Source organism: Coregonus clupeaformis, chromosome 33, assembly GCF_020615455.1.
Source record: "Coregonus clupeaformis isolate EN_2021a chromosome 33, ASM2061545v1, whole genome shotgun sequence".
NCBI classification, from domain to species: domain Eukaryota; kingdom Metazoa; phylum Chordata; class Actinopteri; order Salmoniformes; family Salmonidae; genus Coregonus; species Coregonus clupeaformis.
In genome coordinates this window covers 4,061,573-4,089,203 of record NC_059224.1, presented here as the reverse complement: position 1 = coordinate 4,089,203, position 27,631 = coordinate 4,061,573, and the positions used below count along the sequence as shown (strand labels likewise).

Genomic DNA, 27,631 nt, shown 5'->3' with positions numbered 1-27,631 from the left:
GCTGCTTGTAGACTATTACTGATGCTTCCTGTTCTTATGCTGCCAATTATTGGAAATATTGAGCAATTAAAAGTTATTAATTCACATAAAGACATTGGAGAGGCAGCTGAGAAATACATTTTTCTTATTAATTCCTGAGATCAGTCTCACACCTGTCCCACCTATCCCCAGTGGCGTGTATTCATGGGTGCCAAGGGAAGCCAGGCTTCCCCCCAAAAATTGACAAATAAAAAATCTAAAAACATTAAATACTTCTCGTCTCTCTGTGTTTCATAATGTTCCTTCAGTTTGCAAGAGGCTGAACGTATCTCACAGGAGAAAGCACCCGAGCGAGCGAAACAGCGCCCCCTCTGTCTCTCTACGTGTACGCCATCTATCTGATGCTGTCTGTTACAAACGAGTAAGACATGTTGCCGCCCGTAGCATTGATGACAAGGGAAGCCAGCGAGCATCTGGCCACCCTTGATAAAAAAAAAGTATAAAACATTAGCCAATAAGCGTTGAGCTAAACTGAGCAAGTTCTACTGGTGCACCAAAAAAAGTGTCAAGGGAAGCCATCTTGGATTTGGTGTCACTCCTATCGAACCCCACTGAGAGCATAACTTCATTGACAGAAAAACTGTTGCATCTGGTTGTGTTGTTGTCCTCCGGTGGCTAGCTAGCCAGCTAGCTAAAATTGGCCCTTTCCGAAATTTGGACTTGTGGTTTTAGTTAATTTTCCATACTGGCCAATGATTATAACGCCGATTCTGATCCAACCATTAATTCATACATTGTGCCTCTGGCCTGACAGGATGGAAGTTCAATATGTAGCTAGACGTAGTAGGCTAATGTTAACTAGCTAACATTGCCCATGAAAGAAAGTTAGGCTAGCGAGCAAGCATTTTAGCCAGGTTGCTTAGGACAACAACAAATAAAAGCGTGTAGTGTATGACATCATGATAGACCGTTTAGTCAACATGAAAGAGAGGAGGATGGTATTGGCGGTTCTCTACCAGTAGGGTGAGTCTACATGTTTTCTACTTCCACGAAGGTGCACGCACACACACGCACACACGCACGCGCACACGTGTATGATGTGGACAGCCACATCATATTTAGCATACTTTGATTAGATTAAATCGTTTTTGGTATCTTTAAGTTGTCACTGTATTAGACTAAGCATAGGTGACTTGATGATGTTGAAATGTTGAAGTTGAAATGGTGCTGGAATAGTGGAGGCAGCTCCTGTTTTCTTTACGACCTGCGGTATCTCTGTGGTTCTAAATCAATAGTTGTTTAGTGGTCTTTAAATTATGGAAACATTAACTTGCCTGACCATGCTGTCGGTCATGTAACTGTCTGTTACATGCAATTTGCTTTGTGGACTTCACTGGACAGAGGTTGCTCTCCAGTTTTGTGATAAAACAAAGGTGTGGTTGAATTTATACTTATTGTCTCGGCCTTTAGGCCTATATAAATCACGGTCGCAAGGCATATTAATGAACAGGTTATAGAGCAAACAACGCAATTATCGCAACACATAGGTTGTAATTGGCTTCCCCAGTGTAATTGGCTTCCCCAGTGTAATTGGCTTCCCCAGTGTAATTGGCTTCCCCAGTGTAATTGGCTTCCCCAGTGTAATTGGCTTCCCCAGTGTAATTGGCTTCCCCAGTGTAATTGGCTTCCCCAGTGTAATTGGCTTCCCCAGTGTTTTTCCCAAGCTTCTACACCTTCTGACAGGTTACTAGGTCACATTTGAAAAAAAAAATCAAGTGTTCTGCCTTGCAATAATAAATACCATAAAATAACTAATAATTTTAAAAAACAGCAAATACGTACATAGGTTTTGATAAAAAACATAACAATGAAAATGCTATTTAGTACTATAATGGTATTTACTAACATAATATTATTACTAAAATAGTTACTAAAATAGTTTCTAAAAGTGTTCTAGGTTACTTATTTGGTTACAAAAAATGAAGGCCCTATCAAGCTAGCTAGCTGTGTATCTTATGGGGGGGGGGTATAGTTATATCTTATGAAATAGTTTGCTAGCTAGGCATCAATGTTCAAACATTACCTAACCTAGCTAGCGATCTAGCTAAAGTTAGCTAGCTAGGTGGGTAGATAGTACCTATGTTCAATGTTTAACATTGTTAGCTAGACACAAACAGAACAAAGCATAGAATGATAACAAAAAGGCAACCAAGCTAGTTCTATTAGCTAACTAACCCCCTTTGGTCTATTTTAACTAACTAACTAGCAAGTTAATGTTAACAACCGTCACTGCCCAGAGACAGTTTCAACAAACAAAGCAACACCTTTACCTTAGATCATTCTTAATTTAACATAATAGCTAGTTAGCTCTTTCAGTTTGGACATTCAACACTGGTACAATAATCCAATCTTATGACGATGTCTTAACGTATGGAATAAAACGCTGTCACGATCGTCAGGAACAGAGGACCAATGCGCAGCGTTATTTGCGAACATATTTATTTAAATAAAGATCACACGAACAAAAACAACAAAACGATAACGTGACGTCCTTGGATCAAACACAACCTACTTGGAACAAGATCCCACAACCACTGTGGGAAAACAGCCTGTCTAACTGTGGTTCCCAATCAGAGACAACCAGCAACAGCTGACACTCGTTGCCTCTGATTGAGAACCACTCTGGCCAACATAGAAATACTTAAACTAGAAAGGAAAACACATGAAAACTCACACCCTGGCTCAACATACTAGAGTCCCCAGAGCCAGGGCGTGACAAACGCTCCTGGTCTTATTCTTCTATGGTACTATGGCGTTCTGCAAACAAACGTTATATGCCATGACCTACTTCTACTTCGTGTGGCTTTCCGGCAGATGCTGTGTTGCGTATTGCTGCCTTTCGCAGGTCGGCGTGCGGTTTGGACATTTCGGTCACCAAAAAAAAAGAGAAAAGGGGAATGGGAAAATGTTAAATTGCATCTAACCCTACCTCCAAAACCCACCACCCCATCCCAGTGCTCGGCCCGAAACGATCCTACACCAGGAAGTCTCTCTAAACTTAATTTACATCTTCTGCACAAAAATCTCCCAAATATTTATCTGCTGCTGCAACTACCACATCTATAGTGCATTTGCAAAGTATTAAGACCCCTTGACTTTTTCCATATTTTGTTACCTTACAGCCTTATTATAAAATGCATTAAATAAATAAAAAATCCTCATCAATCCATAACGACAAAGCGAAAACAGGTTTTTTGACATTTTTGCAAATGTATTAAAAACAGAAATACCTTATTTACATAAGTATTCAGACCCTTTGCTATGAGTCTTGAAATTGAGCTCAGGTGCATCCTGTTTCCATTGATCAACCTTGAGATGTTTCTACAACATGATTGGAGTCCACCTGTGGTAAAGTCAATTGATTGGACATGATTTGGAAAGGCACACACCTGTCTATATAAGGTCCCACAGTTGACAGTGCATGTCAGAGCAAAAAACAAGCCATGAGGTAGAAGGAATTGTCCGTAGAGCCCAGAGACAGGATTGTGTTGAGGCACAGATCTGGGGAAGGGTTCAAAAAATATCTGCAGCATTGAAGGTCCCCAAGAACACAGTGGCCTCCATCATTCTTAAATGGAAGAAGTTTGGAACCACCAAGATTCCTAGAGCTGGCCACATGGCCAAACGGAGCAATCGGGGGAAAAGGGCCTTTTTCAGGGAGGTGACCAAGAACCCGATGGTCACTCTGATAGAGCTCCAGAGTTCCTCTGTGGAGATGGGAGAACCTTCCAGAAGGACAACCATCTCTGCAGCACTCCACCAATCAGGACTTTATGGTAGAGTGGCCAGACGGAAGCCACTCCTCAGTAAAAGGCACATGACAGCCCGCTTTGAGTTTGCCAAAAGGCACCTAAAGACTCTCAGACCATGAGAAACAAGATTCTCTGGTCTGATGAAACCAAGATTGAACTCTTTGGCCTGAATGCCAAGCGTCACGTCTGGAGGAAACCTGGCACCATCCCTTCGATGAAGCATGGTGGTGGCAGCATCATGCTGTGTAGATGTTTTTCAGCGGCAGGGACTGGGAGTCTAGTCAGAATCGAGGGAAAGATGAACGGAGCAAAGTACAGAGAAGTCCGTGATGAAAACCTGGTCCTGAGCGCTCAGGACCTCAGACTGGGGCGAAGGTTCACCTTCCAAAAGGACAGCGACCCTAAGCACACAGCCAAGACAACGCAGGAGTGGCTTCGGGACAAGTCTCTGAATGTCCTTGAGTGGCCCAGCCAGAGTCCGAACTTGAACCCGATCAAACATCTCTGGAGAGACCTGAAAATAGCTGTGCAGCGACGCTCCCCAACCAACCTGACAGAGCTTGAGAGGATCTGCAGAGAAGAATGGGAGAAATTCCCCAAATACAGGTCTGCCAAGCTTGTAGCGTCATACCCAAGAAGACTCGAGGCTGTAATCTCTGCCAAAGGTGCTTCAACAAAGTACTGAGTATTAAGTTATGTTTGTATTTTCTTTTGCAAAAAATTATAAAAACCTGTTCTTGCTTTGTCATTATGGGGTATTGTGTGTAGATGGATGAGAAAAAACAAACAATTTAATCCATTTTAGAATAAGGCTGTAATGTAACAAAATGTGGAAAAAGTCAAGGAATCCTTTCGAATGCACTGTATCTTCTGTGATTTGCGCTCCAAGTGCAGTTGATCACCATGGCTATAAGCGCAAGAAACCCAACCTTACTAAAACTCTGGCCATCTCACTGGGGGCTTCCCAGTCGACTCACTCACCCTTGGGCTATCCTCTACTATTTTCACTGCCTCAGCATAGGACACTTTCTGCCCTACTCGAACTCTGGCAATCTCAACCTGTCTCTCTCTCCCAGGTCACATCGGATCCCCAGCTGCACACAGTGCTTTCTCTATTCCTACTGTACACTCCCTCTGACTATGCCCTCCTGCACATTTCTCACATCGTGGGATCTCTCTTCTACACACTGCTGCAACATGTATGAATCCTTCACAAACACGTCACAAACACTAGGAATATTGCTTTTCATTTGATCCAGCTCTACGCTCAACGCTAACGCAAACGCTAACGCTAACGCTCTACGCTAACGCAAACGCTAACGCAAACGCAAACGCTAACGCTAACGCAAACGCTAACGCTAACGCTCTACGCTAACGCAAACGCTAACGCAAACGCAAACGCTAACGCTAACGCAAACGCTAACGCTAACGCTCTACGCTAACGCTAACGCAAACGCTAACGCTAACGCTCTACGCTAACGCTAACGCAAACGCTAACGCTAACGCTCTACGCTAACGCAAACGCTAACGCAAACGCAAACGCTAACGCTAACGCAAACGCTAACGCTAACGCTCTACGCTAACGCAAACGCTAACGCAAACGTCACTTCCTGTTGAACGTGGAATGAAGGGACAGCTCGGTTTGTTGTTTTGGGAAGTTTGTTGTTTTGAATTTGTATTGGAAAGTTTCTTAGTATCTAGCTAACTTTTGAGTTTGGATCCCGCGACGCAGTTGGCATCAGTTGCTGGGACTGCTACTCTCTGTCCAGCGATCCTGCCGACCAAGGCCGGGTCTGAGGAGCTATTTGGCGTAGAAGCTAGCCCAGCTGCTAGCTAGCTGCCTATCAAGCTAGCTGGGTTTTCTTGAGGGCTTGAACGCAGTCCGTGACGCGGTTAGACATTATGGCCATGGATTGTTCCGGGCTTGTGGCTGTCTAGATCCCTGCTGTTTGTTGTTTCCAATCTTCCCTGTGACCTGTCCTGTCTGGAACTGAGAGGAGTAACAGCGTAACCTACGTTGCTACCATGACAAAGACCAAAGCCGGCGGGAGTACCCTTGAGGACAGTGGTGTCTCTTGATCACAGGTGAAGGATCTTTTAAATGAACAAAAGTAGTTCTACAAGCAGTTGTTACAACAACAAGAAAATAGCTTCAAGAGTTTTGTCCAAATACTGTTGATTCAACTAATAAAAGAATGGACGACCTGACCTGAGAGGTCCAGGAACTGAAGAAGAGTTTGCAGTTCTCCCAGGGTCAGCTTGATGAGTTGAAACAGGAGAACGGCAAGATGACAGCCATCTGTATATCATTGAGAGAAGACATCAGTTCTGTGTGTGAATTCATGATAACAATCATGGCGAAATCTCGAGAAACAATCAAGGCGGAACAACATGGTTGTGGACGGAATTGCAGACTCTCCACATGAGACCCGGACGGAGTCTGAGGACAAAGTGAGGGAAATGATCTCTGAGAAATTGAAGATGGACCAAAGGAAGATTGAGGTGGAGTGTGCCCACAGGACTGGAAAACCCATCACCAGCCCAGGTGACAGGCCCAGGCCGATAGTGGTCATGTTCTTGAGGTTCAAGGACAAGGTAGCCTTAAATATTTTTCTCTTGCTATTGTCTTCGAAATTCTACACAGGGACACTCGAAGTCAGATTTAAATGAATAATTCTTTATTGTCAGTTAACTGGAGAGGTTCCAACAAACTTGATGCACCTTAGTACAAGTCCGTCAGGAGATCCGTCGGGGCAGTCCCGTTAGATCTCTTATATACTGCTTACACAGACAAGTTACATAGGCATGGTTCATAGGGTTGGTTCCTGCATGTGTCTGCCACCGTCTCCTATCTTAGCTTATAGAACATATTCAGGGCGTTCTGCCAGATGGTCCTAAGGAGGGGGTCATGTCGCCCCCCTTCATATCTTTACCAAGCACAGGCAGGAACCAAGGATTATTTATGACACGAAAGACAAGATGAACATTTTCAAGGCTGTCTTTTCACACTATAAAATGTTCCATCACATTCCCTCTTCTTATCACTCAATCTGTGATAATTATCATTACATTTTAAGGTAAGCATTAGATTATAGCGTATATCAAAAGGTTCTATACTTCTATTAACACATAAAACCAGACACTTCATCATTTCAAACCCTTCATTCTGGGTTGTACAAGTTATATTTCTGTTAACCTCTTAAGGATCAAACCCTTTTTTCAATTTTGCCTAAAATGACCTGAATCTAACTGGCTGTAGCTCAGGACCTGAAGCAAGGATATGCATATTCTTGATACCATTTGAAAGGAAACACTTTGAAGTTTGTGGAAATGTGAAATTAATGTAGGAGAATATAACACATTAGATCTGGTAAAAGATAATACAAACAAAAAAACATGCGTTATCTATTTTTGTTTTTGTTCCATCATCTTTGAAATGCAAGAGGAAGGCCACAATATATTATTGCAGTTTAGGCGCAATTTAGATTCTGGCCACTAGATGGCAGCAGTGTGTGTGCAAAGTTTCAGATTGATCCAGTGAAGCATTGCAATACTGGACTATTTTGTATCAAGTCTGCCCAAATGTGCCGAATTGGACAATTGAAACATTTTCAAGTACATAAATATAGCGAACATAAAAAAATTATATGGTAATACAAAATGTAAATTTACACACTCCCAGGAATGTCCTACATGATGGATCATTAGCTTATACACTAACTTTCACACATCTAGATGGCCGGGCAGGGTGGGTGTGGAGCCAGAGACAGCAAGGGTTCAAACTGTAGAACCCAGTTCATACATTTGAATATAAAAATTGATTTTATTAAACAAAACTATGCTACATTTTATCTCTGGGACCCTCAGGATGACAAATCAGAGCAAGATTTCTGAATAAGTACATTATTTACCTTCAGAGGTGAATATATCAAACCAGTTGCCGTGATACGTTTTTTGTTGTTGTGCACTCTCCTCAAACAATAGCATGGTATTTTTTTCACTGTAATAGCTACTGTAAATTGGACAGTGCAGTTAAATTAACAATAATTTAAGCTGTCTGCCCATATAAGACATGTTTATGTTCTGGAAAGTTTGCTGTTACTTACAACAGTCATGCTAATCACATTAGCGCACGTTAGCTCAACCGTCCCGTATACGGGACACCGATCCCGTAGAGGTTAATAATAATAATAATAATAATAATAATAATAATAATAATATAATAATAATAATAATAATAATAATAATTTGGGATCCTTCTTTCACAGGGAAGAGATAGAAAACATGTTATAACTGTTTCACACCAACCTTGATAAAAATGAGATTGGGGCAAGGTTAGCCCAAGCTACAATCTAGTGGCTCTCCTCACATTTTCCAAAATCATAATTAGAACTATTGATAAACTATCCAACCCAAATTTAGAATGACACTCCTTGGTGCTTCACGTTGGTTCTATCACTTGATTTTCAGACCCTCAACTTAGCACACACCGATACTGGCAGAATGTACATTTATATTGACATACAGTATATTCATCTTATATTTCTAGCATTAACTCATCACGGTCCCCATTTGTGGTAATGACAGATCGGTATCTCAATGCATTTCTAGTCTAAATTACTATACATTTTGCAGTGTGTAGACCGCCACAATCAACCTGATACCCCAAATAAACAATTTTGGACAAGCCTAAATCAATTACGGGCACGGTTGACCACCCCCCCTCCTTCACGGCAGTAATTATTTTGGCTTTTCTTCATTTTCTTCTTCAGATAGCTTTACAGTCCTCCCAATGGAACATATGTTCAAAGTGGATGGCCCTTAATAATGTCCCATTTTCCCAAGCAGACGAATCTCTCACTTGAGTCATCATCACCGTCCTGTACGGTCCATTGTGTCTTGTCCATTTCCTACCAGTACACCAGCAGCATGAGAGAAGTTTGGACGGGATCTCTCTCCATGCTCAGTCCACGTGGATTCACGTCGCACTCCTGAGAGAAAAGGCATGAGAGAAAAGGCAGTTGACAGCTTCGACTGGATGCTGTGTACAGGTCGCTGGCTTGGACTCAGGTTTCAGGTGGTGAAGGACCATAGTGAACACCATTGTCAACATTACTTCAGCCGGTTAGAGGGGGTGAGGCTCACAATGTTATTGGTCGAATTATCCCTTCCGTGCATCTAGATACCATCTGTGGTCACCTTCGTCATAACCTCGAGAGAGGACAGACCAGAACAACAGTTTAGTTTAGGGCATTTCTGATTCAGAAAATCCAGACAAATTATTCACTGTATGACAAATGACAAATTATTCACTTTGTTACTTTTACTAGTCTCCATATCTGTTTCCTTCAACAAGGACCCTTCCTCCCAATAGGAAGACCTTCTCAGTCACTACTGCTAATACACACAGATCACTCTCAAACAATGTTCTGCTTTCCCCTATTTCAAGGTTTAAAAACAAAACAAAATGTTGTTATTGGAAGGCATTGTTTTCATGTTTGTCTACCCTAACAATGTTACTCTATACATTTATTACCAATTTCTTTTGGATATTCACTCTCTGCTTCACACATATTAATTTTGAGATTCATATGTAATGCGCCAAAATTATAAAATACATTGGCCAATTCAGAAGGGAAGAGATAAACTTCCTTTCATAAAGTAGCTCTCGAGACTAGAGTCTCTTTCTTGGATCCACCTTCGCTATATTTGGGCTGGCACTGTCTATCTGTAACGATCCCGGCAGTCTGAGTCGGGTCCTGTCTGTGGACTAGTTTTCTGCTCGTGATCTCCAGTTTCCCGAGGGTTCTGGAACGCTCCGGGGAGCTCTCTTGATTTCCGCACCTGCATCCCATCAGCAATCTGCACACCTGGTCCTGATCATCACCCTTCTTAGGCTCTGGCCTAACATCCATTCCCTGCCGGATCGTTAGCCATGAACAGTAGGTTTACCAGAGTATCAGTCTTTAGAGCTTCTAGCGTTAGTTTTGTTGTTTTTGCACCTTGTTGGTTGGTTGTTTACTTACCTCCGTTTTGTTCCATCTGCAGTCACTCGTCCGGAACCTTCATCCAACCTCTGCCTGGTGGTCGGCGGCTGCCGAGCCATGATGGGATCAACCACTGCACCCCCAACAACTAATCAACGCCGCCCGCTCTGTTCCCTGGATTATTCAGCATCACTCTTGAATTTGTAAATAAACACTCACCTTCGTTTCAACTTACCTTGTCCTGGTCTGCTTCTGGGTTCTGGCTTTGTAACTTTCGTGACAGAACGATCCGGCCAGTAATGAACCCAGCGGACCTGGACTCTGTTCGCCATGCCATTACCCATCAGGAGAAGATGTTGGGCCATCATAGCACGGTACTACAGGAGATCGCGTTGTCAGTTCGGAACCTTTCTACCGGTCTGACGGAGGTCCAGAACCAACGCAAAGTTTCCGGTGGAGGATCCACCACCGGGTTTCACCCATCTCGCCTGCCGCTTCTGGAGCTGTGTCCTTCCGTGAGCCCAAGGTTCCGGCGCCGGATAAATATGAGGGGGAGCTGGGAAGATGCCCGTTCCTTCCTTATGCAGTGTGGATTAGTGTTCGATCTACAGCCCTACTCTTATGCCACAGACAAGGCTAGGATAGCCTTTATGATTGAGTTGCTGCGTGGTCGAGCGCTGGAGTGGGCTTCAGCCGTTTGGGAACGACAGGATCCCTGCATGGCTTCATACCAGGGGTTCACGGCCGAGATGAGGAAGCTCTTCGACCATTCCGTCCGAGGAGGGACGCAGCTAGGCGCCTGTTTTCGCTTCGCCAAGGAACTGCGTAGCGTGGCCGACTTCGTGATCGAGTTCAAGACGTTGGCTGTGGAGAGTGGGTGGAATGAGGAGTCTCTGCAAGCGGCCTTTTTACCAGGGTCTGTCGGAGCAGCTCAGGGATGAGTTGATCTCCTATCCGAGCCTAGTGACCTGGACAGCTTGGTAGCCTTGTCTATTCGGGTGGATAATCGAGTCCGAGAGCGAAGGAGGGAGAAGCAATGGGTTCCGTCCAACCGATCAGCTTCTCAGGTTCCAGTCGGGTCGGGATTGGATCAGAATACGTCGATCATCGGCCACCACACAGGATTAGTGGAGAGGTTCTGTCTCCCGATTCTGAACCCATGCAAGTGGGGCGGCACGGGTTAACCAAGGAGGAGCGCCAACACAGACGTAGGACTAACTGTTGCCTCTACTGTGGCGGTTCGGGACATTACCTCGCCACTGGTTCCCGGCGGTCGTCAAACTGCGCGGCTCGCTAAAGTTGGGAGGACTTTTAGCGAGCCAGTTTCGACCTCTCAATACCTCTGTCAGACCCCGTTTCCCGGCTACCCTTATGAACAGGAATCAGAGCTTAGCGATTAACGCTTTTATCGATTCAGGTGCCGATGGAAGCTTTCTAGATGCCGAGTTGGTGGAACAGCTGGGGCTTTCCAAGGAGCAATTGCCGGAAGCCATTGAAGCTACCACTCTGGACGGCAGTAGTCTGGCACGTATCACGATGAGGACTGAACCGGTTAAGATGCTGTTGTCGGGAATCATTCTGAGATGATTTCATTCTTCATTCTGCCGTCTTCCCATGTTCCTCTGGTCCTTGGATACCCCTGGCTGAAGGAACACAATCCCACGTTCGATTGGGTGACGGGCAAGGTAACGAGTTGGAGCCTTGATTGTCATGCTAACTGTCTCAAGACTGCCTGTCCCCATTCGGTTCCCAGTCAGGTGATTGAGGCTAAACCCCCAGATTTGTCCCTGGTTCCCGAGACATATCACGATTTGGGGGAAGTTTTCAGTAAGCAGAAGGCTCTGTCACTCCCTCCCCACCGACCATATGATTGTGCCATCAACCTGTTCCCTGGAGCTGTCTACCCCAAGGGAAGGTTATACAGTATCTCCCGACCTGAACGTGAGGCTTTGGAGACCTACATCAAGGAGTCCCTAGCTGCTGGTCTCGTTCGTCCCTCGTCATCACCCCTGGGGTGCAGGATTCTTCTTTGTGGGTAAGAAGGATGGCTCTCTTCGACCGTGTATTGATTATCGGGGGTTGAATGACATCACGGTCAAGAACAAGTATCCCCTGCCCTTGATGAGTTCTGCCTTCGACTCCTTACAGGGTGCTACGGTGTTCACCAAGCTAGACCTACGCAATGCGTATCACATGGTCCCGGATCAGAGAGGGGGACGAGTGGTTGACGGGTTTCAATACACCGATGGGTCACTTCGAGTATCAGGTGATGCCGTTTGGACTGACCAATGCTCCAGCGGTATTCCAGAGTATGGTGAACGACGTCCTGAGAGATATGATCGGTCTCTTTGTGTTTGTTTACCTGGATGACATTCTGATCTTCTCGAAGGAACCTTCCGACCACGTCCAGCATGTCCGGCAGGTTCTGCAGCGATTGTTGGAGAATCGCCTGTTCGTGAAGGCCGAGAAGTGCGAGTTTCACGCCCACACGACATCCTTTCTCGGGTACATCATCTCCAGGGGAGAGATTAGGATGGACCAGGAGAAGGTTAGAGCGGTTCTGGAATGGGCCCAGCCCGGTACGAGATTGCAGCTCCAGAGATTTTTTGGGGTTTGCGAATTTCTACCGCAGATTCATCCGGGATTACAGCCGTGTGGCCGCTCCGTTAACTGCCTTGACTTCCAGTATCAGGACCTTCAAGTGGAATCCGGAGGCGGATCGAGCGTTTCTGGATTTGAAGAGGCGATTCACCAACGCACCGATTCTCTCTCAACCGGACACGGCCCGTCAGTTCGTCGTTGAAGTGGACGCGCTCTGATGTGGGAGTTGGCGCCATCCTGTCGCAGCGATGCTCCACGGACAGTAAACTCCATCCCTGCGCCTACTACTCTCGTCGCCTTTCGCCTGCGGAGAGGAATTACGATGTGGGTAACCGGGAGCTTCTCGCGGTGAAACTTGCCTTGGAGGAGTGGCGCCACTGGTTGGAGGGGGAGCAACCGTTTATTGTCTGGACTGACCACAAGAATCTTGCTTACGTGCAATCGGCTAGACGTCTCAACTCCCGTCAGGCCAGGTGGGCGTTGTTTTTCGGACGATTCAAGTTTTCCCTGACGTTCCGACCTGGATCTAAGAACGGCAAGGCGGACGCCTTGTCCCGGATGTTCTCCAAGACGGAGGAGAGTGGGTCCAAGACCGAGACAATTCTCCCCCGGAACTGCGTCGTGGGAGCAGTTATGTGGAAGATTGAGGAGGAGGTGATGGCGGCCCTTCGGACTCAGCCCGGTCCCGGTAACGGTCCACCCGGTCGGTTGTTTGTGCCTGAGTCGGTTCGTCCTGCTGTCCTCAAATGGTCCCACGCCAGCAAGATGGCTTGTCACCCTGGCGTGGCTCGGACGATGGCGTTTCTTCGCAGACGTTTTTGGTGGCCTGCCATGGCCGAGGATACTCGGGGTTTTGTTGCTGCCTGTCCAGTGTGTGCGCAGAATAAGAGTACCAATCGGCCCAGCTCTGGACTACTTCACCCCCTTCCTATTCCCCGGCGACCATGGTCGCATCTGGCCCTGGACTTCGTCACTGGGTTGCCCGCTTCTGAGGGGAACACGGTCGTTCTGACTATCGTGGACAGATTCAGCAAGTTCGCCCACTTTGTGCCAATTGCCAAGCTTCCTCTGCCTCGGAGACGTCCGAGATCCTGGTTAGGGAGGTTTTCAGGGTCCACGGTTTGCCCAGTGATATCGTTTCCGACCGTGGCCCTCAGTTTACCTCGGCTGTCTGGAAGTCCTTCTGTTTGGCCATTGGAGCTACAGTCAGTCTCACATCTGGTTTTCACCCCCCAATCCAATGGTCAGGCGGAGAGAGCCAACCAGAAGATGGAATCCACGCTACGCTGCCTGGTCTCTTCCAACCCCCACCTCCTGGGTCTCTCAGTTGCCTTGGGTTGAGTATGCCCACAATACTCTCCCTACATCTGCCACTGGGATGTCTCCCTTCCAGTGCCTGTATGGCTACCAACCTCCCTTGTTCCCTTCTCAGGAGAAGGAGCTCTCAGTGCCCTCTGTTCAGGCCCATATTCGCGTTGCCACCGGACCTGGCATCGGGCCAGAAAGGCACTCCTTAGAGTTTCGGACGGTATCAGCTCCAGGCGAATCGTCGCCGGATCCCCGCTCCCACCTATACCATCGGAGATAGGGTCTGGTTGGCCACACGGGATCTTCCGTTACGGACTGAGTCTAGGAAGTTGTTACCGAAGTTCATTGGTCCGTTTGTGGTGGAGAAGGTGATCAATCCAGTGGCAGTTCGACTCAAACTACCGAGGACGCTCAGAGTCCATCCCACCTTTCATGTCTCCTGCCTCAAGCCTGTTTTCCTCAGTCCTCTGTTGCCTCCTCCGCCTCCTCCTCCTCCTCCTCGGATGATCGGAGGTGGTCCTGCCTACACGGTGCGACGCATCATGGATTCCAGACGGCGGGGCCGGGGTTTCCAGTATCTCGTGGACTGGGAGGGGTATGGTCCTGAAGAGAGGAGTTGGATTCCGCGGCGACAGATCCTAGATGCTGACCTCATCCGTGACTTCTACCGCCTCCATCCTGGCGCTCCGGGAGTCCGCCCGGTGGCGTTCGTCGGAGGGGGGGTACTGTAACGATCCCGGCAGTCTGAGTCGGGTCCTGTCTGTGGACTAGTTTTCTGCTCGTGATCTCCAGTTTCCCGAGGGTTCTGGAACGCTCCGGGGAGCTCTCTTGATTTCCGCACCTGCATCCCATCAGCAATCTGCACACCTGGTCCTGATCATCACCCTTCTTAGGCTCTGGCCTAACATCCATTCCCTGCCGGATCGTTAGCCATGAACAGTAGGTTTACCAGAGTATCAGTCTTAGAGCTTCTAGCGTTAGTTTTGTTGTTTTTGCACCTTGTTGGTTGGTTGTTTACTTACCTCCGTTTTGTTCCATCTGCAGTCACTCGTCCGGAACCTTCATCCAACCTCTGCCTGGTGGTCGGCGGCTGCCGAGCCATGATGGGATCAACCACTGCACCCCCAACAACTAATCAACGCCGCCCGCTCTGTTCCCTGGATTATTCAGCATCACTCTTGAATTTGTAAATAAACACTCACCTTCGTTTCAACTTACCTTGTCCTGGTCTGCTTCTGGGTTCTGGCTTTGTAACTCGTGACACTATCAGTCCCCTATAGATGGCTCTGTCCATAATAAGTCTCTACCTAGCAAGGTAAACTCTAGTAGTCATTATACATTCATATATTGTTACTTTATCAAATCTAGTAAAACCATTATACTATTCATTTATCTTAATACTTTTTACATTACTTACGTGTGTCTACATGTGGATGTGCAAGTTGTATATTATTATTATTATTATTATTATTATTATTATTATTATTATTATTATTATTATTATTATTATTTTCCATTGTTACTTTATCAGATCTCTAGTAACCCGTTATACTCTTCTTCACAAATTCCTCCTTTATTCTAGTGTTCTATTTAACAGCTCCGGGATGCTGACCTTCTAGGCAGAGTTGCAAAGAAAAAGCCATATCTCAGACTGCCCATCTTAATCTTTTATTTTTCTTTGCAACTCTGCCTGTTGACATTGAGACAGGTGTTTTGCGGGTACTATTTAATGAAGCTGCCAGTTGAGGACCTGTGAGGCGTCTGTTTCACTCTAATGTATTTGTCCTCTTGCTCAGTTGTGCACCGGGGCCTCCCACTCCTCTTTCTATTCTGGTTAGAGCCAGTTTGCGCTGTTCTGTGAAGGGAGCAGTACACCATCCTCAGTTTCTTGGTAGTTCCTCCCATGGAATAGCCATCATTACTCAGAACAAGAATAGACTGACGAGTTTCAGAAGAAAGTTATTTGTTTCTGGCCATTTTGAGCCTGTAATCGAACCCACAATTGCTGATGCTCCAGATACTCAACTTGTCTCAAGAAGGCCAGTTTTATTGCTTCTTTAATCAGCACAACAGTTTTCAGCTGTGCTAACATAATTGCAAAAGGGTTTTCTAATGATCAATTAGCCTTTTAAAATGATTAACTTGGATTAGCAAACACAATGTTCCATTGGAACACAGGACTCATGGTTGCTGATAATGGGCCTCTGTACGCCTATGTAGATATCCCATTAAAAATCAGCTGTTTCCAGCTACAATAGCCATTTACAACATTCAAAATGTCTACACTGTATTTCTGATCAATTTGATGTTATTTTAATGGACAAAAAAATAGCTTTTCTTTCGAAAACAAGGACATTTCTAAGTGACCCCAAACTATTGAATGGTAGTGTAGATATAACTGTTACTGTAATGATAGTACACTTACACATAACTATAGATATAACTGTGTATGTGACTAGTGAATAGTCTTCTCAACAATACAACTAGTGAATAGTCTTCTCACCATACAACTAGTGAATAGTCTTCTCACCATATGACCAGTGAATAGTCTTCTAATCATACGACTAGTGAATAGTCTTCTCACCACATGACTAGTTAAGAGTCTTTTCACCATATGACTGGTGAATAGTCTTCTAACCATACGACTAGTGAATAGTCTTCTAATCATACAACTAGTGAATAGTCTTCTCACCATACAACTAGTGAATAGTCTTCTCACTATATAACTAGTGAATAGTCTCCTCACCATATGACTAGTGAATAGCCTTCTCACCATATGACTAGTGAATAGCCTTCTCACCATACAACTAGTGAATAGTCTTCTCACCATACAACTAGTGAATAGTCTTCTCACCATACAACTAGTGAATAGTCTTCTCACCATACAACTAGTGAATAGTCTTCTCACCATACAACTAGTGAATAGTCTTCTCATCATATGACTAGTGAATAGTCCTCTAACCATACAACTAGTGAATAGTCTTCTCATCATACAACAAGTGAATAGTCTTCTCACTATATGACTAGTGAATAGTCTTCTAACCACACGACTAGTGAATAGTCTTCCCATCATATGACTAGTGAATAGTCTTCTCATCATACAACTAGTGAATAGTCTTCTAACCACACGACTAGTGAATAGTCTTCTCATCATATGACTACTGAATAGTCTTCTCACCATACAACTAGTGAATAGCCTTCTCACCATACGACTAGTGAATAGTCTTCTCACTATACATTTTTACATTTAGCAGACGCTCTTATCCAGAGCGACTTACAGTTAGTGAATACATATATTTTTATACTGGCCCCCCGTGGGAATCGAACCCACAACCCTGGCGTTGCAAACGCCATGCTCTATCAACTGAGCTACATCCCTGCCGGCCATTCCCTCCCCTACCCTGGGCCAATTGTGCGCCACCTATGAGTCTCCCGGTCGCGGCCGGCTGCGACAGAGCCTGGATTCGAACCAGGATCTCTAGTGGCACAGTTAGCACTGCGATGCGGCGCCTTAGACCACTGCGCCACTCGGGAAACAATGTGTATAGTCTGACATCCTTGGAGAGCTCTTTGGTCTTGGCCATGGTGGAGAGTTTGGAATCTGATTGATTGATTGCTTCTGTGGACAGGTGTCTTTTATACAGGTAACAAGCTGAGATTAGGAGCATTCCCTTTAAGAGTGTGCTCCTAATCTCAGCTCGTTACCTGTATAAAAGACACCTGGGAGCCAGAAATCGTTCTGATTGAGAGGGGGTCAAATACTTATTTCCCTCATTAAAATGCAAATCAATTTTTAAAAAAATTGACATGCGTTTTTCTGGATTTTTTTGTTGTTATTCTGTCTCTCACTGTTCAAATAAACCTACCATTAAAATTATAGACTGATCATATCTTTGTCAGTGGGCAAACGTACAAAATCAGCAGGGGAGCAAATACTTTTTTCCTTCACTGTATGTAGCCTTAGGAATAAGGTTCATGCAATCAATTACTTTCTAACATCAGATAACATTAATATATTAGCCATTTCTGAGACTCTCTTAGATAATTCCTTTGATGATACAGCAGTAGCAATACAAGGATATAACAAACAGATAATGAAAGAAAAGCATTGCAAGTTGGAACTTTGTAAATTTAGTGTGGGAGAGGTGGAAAAATTATTGTTATCGATCAATAATGACAAACCTCCTGGTGGCGCAGTGGTCTAAGGCAATGCATTGCAGTGCTAGCTGTGCCACTAGAGATCCTGGTTCGAATCCAGGCTCTGTCGTAGCCGGCCGTGACCGGGAGACCCATGGGGTGGCGCACAATTGGCCCAGGGTAGGGGAGGGAATGGCTGGCAGGGGATGTAGCTCAGTTGGTAGAGCATGGCGTTTGCAACGCCAGGGTTGTGGGTTCGATTCCCACGGGGGGCCAGTATAAAAAAAAAAAAAAAACATTATTTAAAAAAAAAATGTATCCACTCACTAACTGTAAGTCGCTCTGGATAAGGGCATCTGCTAAATGACTAAAATGTAAATGTAATGCATTGACAACTTAGATGAAAAGCTACTGAGGATGGTAGCTGACTCTATAGCCACTCCTATCTGTCATATCTTTAATCTGAGCCTAGAGGAAAGTCTTTGTCCTCAGGCCTGGAGGGAAGCCAAAGTCATTCCGCTACCCAAGAGTGGTAAAGCTGCCTTTACTGGTTCTAACAGCAGACCTATCAGCTTGCTGCCAGCTCTTAGCAAACTGTTGGAAAAAACTGTGTTTGATCAAATACAATGCTATTTCTCTGTAAACAAATGAACAACAGTTATTGAGTTAAATAGAACCTATTTTTAAAACCTCTTATGAAGTTGGTTTTATAATATAAACTGTGAATTTTTACATTTTTGAGTGCTATTATGATTGTTTGTTTCATATCTACAAAGTTGTTAAAACGTTGTCAGTTTCACGTTAAATTACTAGAGGGGCTATGTCATTAACCAGGGGTGTCAAACTCATTCCATGGAGGGCCTAGGATCTGCAGGTTTTTGGTTTTTCCTTTCAATTAAGACCTTGACAACCAGGTGAGGGGAGTTCCTTACTAAGACCTAGACAACCAGGTGAGGGGAGTTCCTTACTAAGACCTAGACAACCAGGTGAGGGGAGTTCCTTACTAAGACCTAGACAACCAGGTGAGGGGAGTTCCTTACTAAGACCTAGACAACCAGGTGAGGGGAGTTCCTTACTAAGACCTTGACAACCAGGTGAGGGGAGTTCCTTACTAATTAGTGACCTAAATTCATCAATCAACTACAAGGGAGGAGCAAAAACCCGAAGACACTCGGCCCTCCGTGGAATGAGTTGGACATGTGTCATAAACCCACTTGGCCCTCCGTGGAATGAGTTGGACATGTGTCAAAAACCCACTTGGCCCTCCGTGGAATGAGTTGGACATGTGTCAAAAACCCACTTGGCCCTCCGTGGAATGAGTTGGACATGTGTCAAAAACCCACTTGGCCCTCCGTGGAATGAGTTGGACATGTGTCATAAACCCACTTGGCCCTCCGTGGAATGAGTTGGACATGTGTCATAAACCCTCAAAGTTCCGGAATGGGATGAAAATTGCAGCCATATTGGTCAGGGAGAAATCCAAACCAGTCTAATTGGAATAAATGGCAGTAGAGGCAGAATCCTGGTTTTACTATGAAGCACAATAAAAGTAAGGGATATGAATATTGTGTTATAGAACGTTGTCATATTATAAATACAGTTTATACAGGTTTTATATAAATTTTCTGAATAAATAGCCTCTAAAATATATGTAAACAGGCCATAAATGTAAAATATATATATTGGAAAGCTGGGAGTGCTATTATATGATACAATATCAGTACTTGTTGCATTTACAACTTTTCAAACTCCTATCATCAACTGATTTCAGCCAGTGTATGGCTGTGGATTGACTGCATTGTTTGAACGGAATGTGGGCAAATAGTCCCAGTCGCTATTAAATAGAACGTTACGGCCCGACCTGCCTGTGGGGAAACAACACATGGTAAATCTTGGTTACCCAAATGGCTCACAGCAAAAACATAACCTTTTTCAAACTCAGTTTTCGTGTTGTCTGCTTGTTTTAGTAAATTGTAAAACTACATTTAAGAAAAGTACAACATGTCTGAAGATCACTTTTCTAAATTGCCTGCTCCCGAGCGTTCTCACTACATAGTAAAACGTAATATTGTAGGGCTTCCCTCATGCCCCTTTTCATAACAGTGCTAGCAGCCATTTGAGAGAGCGCTAGCTAGCTACCAACTGGAACATTAAGCCAAGACCAACAACACTAACAGACTATACAGCTACAAGTAGTGAATGGAGTTACAAACAGACTATACAGCTACAAGTAGTGAATGGAGTTACAAACAGACTATACAGCTACAAGTAGTGAATGGAGTTACAAACAGACTATACAGCTACAAGTAGTGAATGGAGTTACAAACAGACTATTCAGCTACAAGTTCAATGTCTTACCTAAGCGTTTTCCACGCAAATACCGTGCCTTCAGAAAGTATTCTCACCCCTTGACTTTTTCCACATTTTGTTGTGTTAAAGCCTGAATTTTAAATAGATTACATTTAGATTTTTTTTTCCACAGGCCTACACACAATATCCCATCATGTCAAAGTGGAATAATGTTTTTCGAAATTTTTACAAATGAATTACAAATGAAAAGCTTAAATATCTTGTGCCAATAAGTATTCAACCCCTTTGTTATGGCAACCCTAAATAAATTCAGGATTAAACATTTGCTTAACAAGTCACATAATAAGTTGCATGGACTCAGCAACATGATTTTTGAATGACCACCTCATCTCTGTACCCCACACATACAGTGGGGAGAACAAGTATTTGATACACTGCAGATTTTGCAGGTTTTCCTACTTACAAAGCATGTAGAGGTCTGTAATTTTTATCATATGTACACTTCAACTGTGAGAGATGGAATCTAAAACAAAAATCCAGAAAATCACATTGGATGATTTTTAAGTAATTAATTTGCATTTTATAGCATGACATAAGTATTTGATCACCTACCAACCAGTAAGAATTCCGGCTCTCACAGGCCTGTTAGTTTTTCTTTAAGAAGCCCTCCTGTTCTCCACTCATTACCTGTATTAACTGCACCTGTTTGAACTCGTTACCTGTATAAAAGACACTTGCCCACACACTCAATCAAACAGACTCCAACCTCTCCACAATGGCCAAGACCAGAGAGCTGTGTAAGGACATCAGGGATAAAATTGTAGACCTGCACAGGGCTGGGATGGGCTACAGGACAATAGGCAAGCAGCTTGGTGAGAAGGCAACAACTGTTGGCGCAATTATTAGAAAATGGAAGAAGTTCAAGATGACGGTCAATCACCCTCGGTCTGGGGCTCCATGCAAGATCTCACCTCGTGGGGCATCAATGATCATGAGGAAGGTGAAGGATCAGCCCAGAAATACACGGCAGGACCTGGTTAATGACCTGAAGAAAGCTGGGACCACAGTCTCAAAGAAAACCATTAGTAACACACTACGCCGTCATGGATTAAAATCCTACAATGCACGCAAGGTCCCCCTGCTCAAGTCAGCGCATGTCCCGGCCCGTCTGAAGTTTGCCAATGACCATCTGGATGATCCAGAGGAGGAATGGGAGAAGGTCATGTGGTCTGATGAGACAAAAATAGAAATTTTTGGTCTAAACTCCACTCGCCGTGTTTGGAGGAAGAAGAAGGATGAGTACAACCCCAAGAACACCATCCCAATCGTGAAGCATGGAGGTGGAAATATCATTCTTTGGGGATGCTTTTCTGCAAAGGGGACAGGACGACTGCATCGTATTGAGGGGAGGATGGATGGGGCCATGTATCGCGAGATCTTGGCCAACAACCTCCTTCCCTCAGTAAGAGCATTGAAGATGGATCGTGGCTGGGTCTTCCAGCATGACAACAACCCGAAACACACAGCCAGGGCAACTAAGGAGTGGCTCCGTAAGAAGCATCTCAAGGTCCTGGAGTGGCCTAGCCAGTCTCCAGACATGAACCCAATAGAAAATCTTTGGAGGGAGCTGAAAGTCTGTATTGCCCAGCGACAGCCCCACAACCTGAAGGATCTGGAGAAGGTCTGTATGGAGGAGTGGGCCAAAATCCCTGCTGCAGTGTGTGCAAACCTGGTCAAGACCTACAGGAAACATATGGTCTCTGTAATTGCAAACAAATGTTTCTGTACCAAATATTAAGTTCTGCTTTTCTGATGTATCAAATACTTATGGCATGCAATAAAATGCAAATTAATTACTTAACAATCATACAATTTTCTGGATTTTTGTTTTAGATTCCGTCTCTCACAGTTGAAGTGTACCTATGATAATAATGACAGACCTCTACATGCTTTGTAAGTAGGAAAACCTGCAAAATCGGCAGTGTATCAAATACTTGTTCTCCCCACTGTACAATTATCTGTAAGGTGCCTCAGTCGAGCAGTGAATTTCAAACCCAGATTGAACCACAAAGACCAGGGAGGTTTTCCAATGCCTCACAAAAGAAAGGCTCCTATTGGTAGATAAAAAAAATAAAAAAATAAAAGCAGACATTGAATATCCCTTTGAGCAGGTGAAGTTATTAATTACACTTTGGATGGTGTATCAATACACCCAGTCACTACTGTCACGATCGTCTAAGGAGGGAGAGGACCAAGGCGCAGCGTTGAAAGCAAACATATTTATTTTATCAAGATCACACGATCAAAACAACGAAACGTGACGTCCTTGGTTACAAAAACAAACCAACACGGAACAAGAAACCACAACACAAAGTGAAAAGACCGATAGTTAAATATGGCTCCCAATCAGAGGCAACGAGTGTCAGCTGTCGGCTGGTTGTCTCTGATTGGGAGCCATATTTAATCTGTCTGTTTTTCTTTCGGGTTGTGGGATTTTGTTCGTGTGTGTTCGTGTTGTACCATAGACGTCACGCATTCGTTGTTTATTGTTTTGTTCATGTGAGCATTTAATAAATAGAATATGTTCACTCGCAACGCTGCGCCTTGGTCTCCCTCATTAGACGGCCGTGACAGAAAATCCCACCAGTACCAGACCAAGCAGCGTGAGGAGGAGAGAGGCTGGTCTATGGAGCAATGGATCAAGAGCTTCGACTGGGTCAAGCCCATTGAGGAGCTGAGTGACGAGGGTTGGAGACAGAGGAGCGAGAGGTGGGCGAGAACGATGGAGGCCTGGTCCACGGGGAGGAGAGACCCCCAGAGAATTTTTAGGGGGGGGCTCACGACGTGGACGACGGGGCAGCAGGAGGCCGCGAGGGAGCGGTCCAGCGGGTGTGAAGAGGAGGCCGCCAGGTTAAGGGGGCCACTGGTCACAGAGGAGAGGGAAAGTGTAGAGGCACGGCGAGAGGTACTGGGGTGTGTTACCAGTCCGGTCCGGCCCGTTCCTGATCCCTGCGTGGGGCCGGTGGTGTGTGTCCCCAGTAAGGTCCGGCCTGTTCCTGTTCCTCGCATCGAGCCTGTGGTGCGTGTCGTCAGCCCGGCCCGGCCTGTTCCTGCTCTCCGCACCAAGTCTGTGGTGCGCGTCGCCAGCCCGGCCCGGCCTGTCCCTGCTCCCCGCACCAAACCTGTGGTGCGCGTCGCCAGCCCGGTCCGGCCCGTTCCTGCTCTCCGCACCAAGTCTGTGGTGCGCGTCGCCAGCCCTGTCCGGCTCGTTCCTGCTCTCCGCACCAAGTCTGTGGTGCGCATCGCCAGCCCATTCCGGTCCATTCCTGCTCCACGCACCAAGCCAGGGGTGTGTATCGTCAGCCCGGTCCGGTCCGTTCCTGTTCCACGCACCAAGCCAGGGGCGCGTGTCGTCAGTCCGGCTCCGGCCAGCGGGGCTAGACAGGACCAGGGGTACTTTGGGGGTTGGAGAGGAAGTGGGGATCAGGCCCGAGCCGGAGCCGCGCCGAGGAGGAATGCCCACCCAGCCCTCCCCTGTTTTTGCTCGTATTTAGGCGCGGTCGCAGTCCGCGCCTTTAGGGGGGGGTACTGTCACACCCTGGCTCGGGGACTCATTATGTTGAGCCAGGGTGTGTTCATTCTATGTTTTCTGTTTCTTTGGTGGGTGTTCTAGGTTGTCTATTTTCTATGTTTGCCGGTGTGACTCCCAATCAGAGGCAACGAGTGTCAGCTGTCGGCTGGTTGTCTCTGATTGGGAGCCATATTTAATCTGTCTGTTTTTCTTTCGGGTTGTGGGATTTTGTTCGTGTGTGTTCGTGTTGTACCATAGACGTCACGCATTCGTTGTTTATTGTTTTGTTCATGTGAGCATTTAATAAATAGAATATGTTCACTCGCAACGCTGCGCCTTGGTCTCCCTCATTAGACGGCCGTGACAACTACAAGGATACAGGCATCCTTCCTAACTCAGTTACCGGAGAGGATGGAAACCGCTCAGGGATTTCACCATGAGGGCAATGGTAACTTTAAAACAGTTACAGAGTTTAATGGCTGTGATAGGAGAAAACTGAGGATGGATCAGCAACATTGTAGTTACTCCACAATACTAATCTAAATTTAACAAAAAGGATGCCTTTACAGAATACACATTTTTTAAACCATGCATCCTGTTTGAAATAAGGCACTAATGTAAATTGCAAAAAATGTGACAAAGCAATTCATGTTATGTTTGGGGCAAATCCAATAGAACACATTACTGAGTACCACTTTCCATATTTTCAAGCAAAGTGGTGGCTGCATCATGTTATGGGTATGCTTGTAATCATTAAGGACTGGGGAGTTTTTCAGGATAAAAAAGAAATGGAATGTACTTGAAAATAAATGGAGAGACCTTAAAATGGTTGTCTAGCAATGATCAACAACCAACTTGACAGAGCTTGAAGAATTTTGAAAAGAATAATGGGCAAATGTTGCACAATCCAGATGTGGAAAGCTCTTAGATACTTACCCAGAAAGACTCTCAGCTATAATCGCTGCCAAAGGTGCTTCTACAAAGTATTGACTCAGGGGCGTGAATTCTAATGTAATTGAGATATTTCTGTATATGTTCAATAAATGTGCAAACATTTCTAAAAACATGTTTTCACTTTGTCGTAATGGGGTATTGTGTGTTGATGGGTGAGAAAACAAATCAATTTGGTTTATTTTGAATTCAGGCTGTAGCACAACAAAATGTGGAATAAGTCAAGGGATATGAATACTTTCTAAAGGCACTGTAGCTAATTGTAGCCTACTTGGACACCGGGTCCCCACAATTTTCCACTCTCCTACGCCAAATAGCCTGACGCCACAGGGGCCTTCTCGCAGGCTCTATTTCCCTACATGGGAGCATTGGGGACCGTAGGTCTGGATTTTCAACCTGGTTACATGTACATTGAACAACACAGCATCTTTTCGGCATATTTTGTTATTTTTGTATAACAAAAATCGGCGACAAAGTTGCCTCTTTTACAATGGGGGTCAATAGGAAAGGATATTTGTTTTCCCCAAATTGTGGGCGTGGTTGAGGGGAATTCCTTCTTATAACATGAATACCGACTCGGGAGTATTGGCAGTTAATTTGAAAAATGTATGGACTCAATCCTCTAAAACTGTCTGGCTAGCCAGCTAACAAACCTACAGTGCAGATACATTCTTCAAATGCATTATTTTACACAATATCTTATCACAGCTCTGGCAAACCATGGTTGACCAACTCCCTGACCAACATGGCTGACCTTTATCCCATCATAAGAAGGTTCATGTCTAATCTGGTATTCCAATTCCTCATTCTGTGGCCTGACATCTGACCCTCTGGAAACCTCTGTCACTTTATCATTGAACCTTTGTGAAGGGCTGTAGGTTGCTATATGTTATTCTTGTGTCTCACACTTACATTTAGCATGTTTAGTCTCATTGAGATTTACTTTTAAACTAATGTGAATATCAGAGGCAATATCAGACATGTCCTACTGTTAGCTGCCACTAAATGGTAGCAGACTCAAATCCTGCTCTATAGATGGAACCTGGAGCCTGCTGGGGATGACTGTCCTGTCCTGTACTGCCATCTGGTGGATACAATGGAGCTGTGCTCCTTTTTCCTGGTTTCTCTCTATATGACAAATTGACTAATATCTCTCTCTCTAACCCCCCCTCCCCCCCTCTCTCTCTCCCCCCCCTTCTAGTCCTGGAGAAGGGTCTGTTGAAGGCGCTGAAGAAGTTAGATGGCTACCTGGTTAGTCCCCTCCCGGAGGAGATCGATGCAGACAGCATGGAGGAGGAGAGGGTGTCCACCAGACGCTTCCTGGATGGAGATGAGCTCACGCTGGCTGACTGCAACCTACTGCCCAAACTACATATAGTCAAGGTACACACACACAGACAGACACACACACACACACACACACACACACACACACACACACACACACACACACACACACACACACACACACACACACACACACACACACACACACACACAGAGAGAGAGACACAGACACACACAGACAGACACACACACACACACACACACAGAGAGAGAGACACAGACACACACAGACAGACACACACACATACACACACACACACACACACACACACACACAGAGACACAGAGAGACACAGACACACACAGACAGACACACACACACACAGAGAGACACAGAGAGACACAGACACACACAGACAGACACACACACATACACACATACACACACACACACAGACACACAGAAGTTCTATTTCATGAGTGTGAGGTGTGTTCTCTCTGTGTTGTTACCAGGTGGTTGCTAAGAAGTATCGTAACTATGAGATTCCGTCTGAGCTGGGTGGGGTGTGGCGCTATCTGAAGAACGCCTACACACGAGACGAGTTCACCAACACCTGCGCTGCCGACAGCGAGATAGAGACGGCTTACATGGACGTGGCCAAGAGACTGGCCAAGTAACCCCTGACCCCTGACCCCCGACCCCCGACCCCGACCCCGACCCCTGACCCCTGACCCCCGACCCCTGACCCCCGACCCCTGACCCCCGACCCCTGACCCCTGACCTCTAACCTACAACCCTGATTTTTAACCCCTTGACACCTAATCCCAACCCATATCAGCAGTTAACATGAAGCCAGTCCACAGGGATGTGACCAGCTGGTTGTATTTATTCATCATTTCCCCTGCTGTAGTCTGACTCCACCATCGACATCTGCCTACTGATCATACTAATATATTGATTGATTTGTAAATGATAATACACTGTGTTGAAATGCAATTACAATCACAAGCTTCACTTGGTTGATTTTCCTATAGTTTTGCTGTAGTCTTTCTGTTAGAGATAGATATATCTTATGTTGAGAAGTTGATTTGCTAAAGGATGACTTGTTAATAAGCTTTAATGTATTTTAATATGTTTTTGAACACATAAGGAGAAACGGTGTTGTGTATGAAGAGGATACTCGATTATGGATGTATCCCAAATGGCACCCTATTCCCTATCTAGTGCACTACTTTAGACCAGAGAATGGCACCCTATTCCCTATCTAGTGCACTACTTTAGACCAGAGAATGACACCCTATTCCCTATCTAGTGCACTACTTTAGACCAGAGAATGGCACCCTATTCCCTATCTAGTGCACTACTTTAGACCAGAGAATGACACCCTATTCCCTATCTAGTGCACTACTTTTGACCAGAGAATGGCACCCTATTCCCTATCTAGTGCACTACTTTAGACCAGAGAATGGCACCCTATTCCCTATCTAGTGCACTACTTTAGACCAGAGAATGACACCCTATTCCCTATCTAGTGCACTACTTTAGACCAGAGAATGACACCCTATTCCCTATCTAGTGCACTACTTTTGACCAGAGAATGGCACCCTATTCCCTATCTAGTGCACTACTTTAGACCAGAGAATGGCACCCTATTCCCTATCTAGTGCACTACTTTAGACCAGAGAAT

The 27,631-nt window shown here is 45.2% G+C and overlaps 1 protein-coding gene across 2 annotated transcripts in view; it reads left to right on the top strand.

The window, feature by feature from the left end:
- Positions 1 to 26,667, top strand: part of LOC121548519 (chloride intracellular channel protein 5) — an 82,458-nt gene extending 55,791 nt beyond the window's left edge. The window contains exons 5-6 of one of the 2 annotated variants that reach the window (XM_041859976.2): positions 25,858 to 26,039; positions 26,457 to 26,667. In XM_041859976.2, coding sequence (XP_041715910.1) covers positions 25,858 to 26,039; positions 26,457 to 26,621 — 347 coding nt within the window. In that variant the 3' untranslated portion in view covers positions 26,622 to 26,667. The remainder of the gene's footprint in view (positions 1 to 25,857; positions 26,040 to 26,456) is intronic. The other variant, XM_041859977.2, reaches the window with a different exon arrangement.
- The last annotated feature ends 964 nt before the right edge of the window (positions 26,668 to 27,631 follow it).